The 1,169-nt window shown below is 63.1% G+C and overlaps 1 protein-coding gene across 1 annotated transcript in view; it reads left to right on the plus strand.

Moving 5' to 3' along the window:
• The window catches only part of GPR124 (G protein-coupled receptor 124), a 30,281-nt gene that overhangs the window by 23,500 nt on the left and 5,612 nt on the right, over positions 1-1,169 (plus strand). The window contains exons 5-7 of the mRNA XM_009993251.1: positions 3-173; positions 813-977; positions 1,065-1,167. Of these exons, the coding sequence (XP_009991553.1) occupies positions 3-173; positions 813-977; positions 1,065-1,167 (439 nt within the window). The remainder of the gene's footprint in view (positions 1-2; positions 174-812; positions 978-1,064; positions 1,168-1,169) is intronic.

The following is a 1,169-nucleotide window of genomic DNA, read 5'->3' on the forward strand; positions in this document are numbered from 1 at the left end:
CGGCGCCAGGTGGTTTCCCAGGGCGACCGGCTGCCCTTCCAGTGCACCGCTACCTACTTGGACAACAGCACCCGGATCCGGTGGTACCACAACCAGCAGCCGGTGCAGGAGGACGAGCAGACGGGAGTCATCGTGGAGGAGAGCCTGATCCATGACTGCACCTTCATCACCAGGTCAGGGGTGGGAATGGGGATGGAGGTGGGATGGGGATGGGGATGGGGATGGAGAGGGGATGGGGACAGGGATGGAGGTGGGATGGGGACGGGGATGGGAATGGGGATGGAGGTGGGATGGGGACGGGGATGGAGGTGGGATGGGTACGGGGATGGAGAGGGGATGGGGATGGGATGGGTACGGGGATGGAGAGGGGATGGGAACAGGGATGGAGGTGGGATGGGGACGGGGATGGAGAGGGGATGGGGATGGGATGGAGATGGGGTGGGACCAAAGATAGAGATGGGGACATTAATAGAGATGGGATGGGGACGGCGATGGAGGTGGGACTGGGACAGGGATGGGACCAAGGATAGAGATGGGGACATTAATAGAGATGGGATGGGGACAGGGTTGGAAATGGTGTGGGGATGGCAATGGTGACAAGATAGTGACGGGGACAGAGATGGGGACAAACACGGACACTTGTGGCCCCAGGGCTTGCTGGTTTGTGGGTAACAATTGCCATGGGTGGGATGGCAAATGCAGGCACCTCCTGAGCTTCGTGGTGTGTCCCCATGCCCCCACACCTGAGGCAGCACTGCTGTGGGCTACCACGGGGCAGACCCCCTGTGCCAGTCCCTCCCCTCTGCCCACAGCGAGCTCATCCTCTCCAACATCCACGTTTCCGCCAACGGCGAGTGGGAATGCGCCGTCTCCACCTCCCAGGGCAACGTCAGCAAGAAGGTGGAGATCGTGGTGCTGGAGACCTCCGCGTCCTATTGCCCTGCTGAGCGGGTCACCAACAACCGCGGGGACTTCAGGTAGGGCCGGGACGTGCGTGGTGCGTGCGGGGCCGGGGCTCGCCGCAGGTGCCCGGGTGTCTGGTAGCGATTAGTGTCCACGGGGAGCACCAGCGCCTTTGAAGGGCTTCCCGTGCCGGCGGCACAGCCCGGCTCCGGCAGCAGAGGTGTTGGAATTTCTCTGGCACGAGACGAAAGGCTCCAGGCGCCCGT

Source organism: Chaetura pelagica, unplaced genomic scaffold (assembly GCF_000747805.2).
Source record: "Chaetura pelagica isolate M959 unplaced genomic scaffold, ChaPel_1.0 scaffold302, whole genome shotgun sequence".
Lineage (NCBI taxonomy): Eukaryota > Metazoa > Chordata > Aves > Apodiformes > Apodidae > Chaetura > Chaetura pelagica.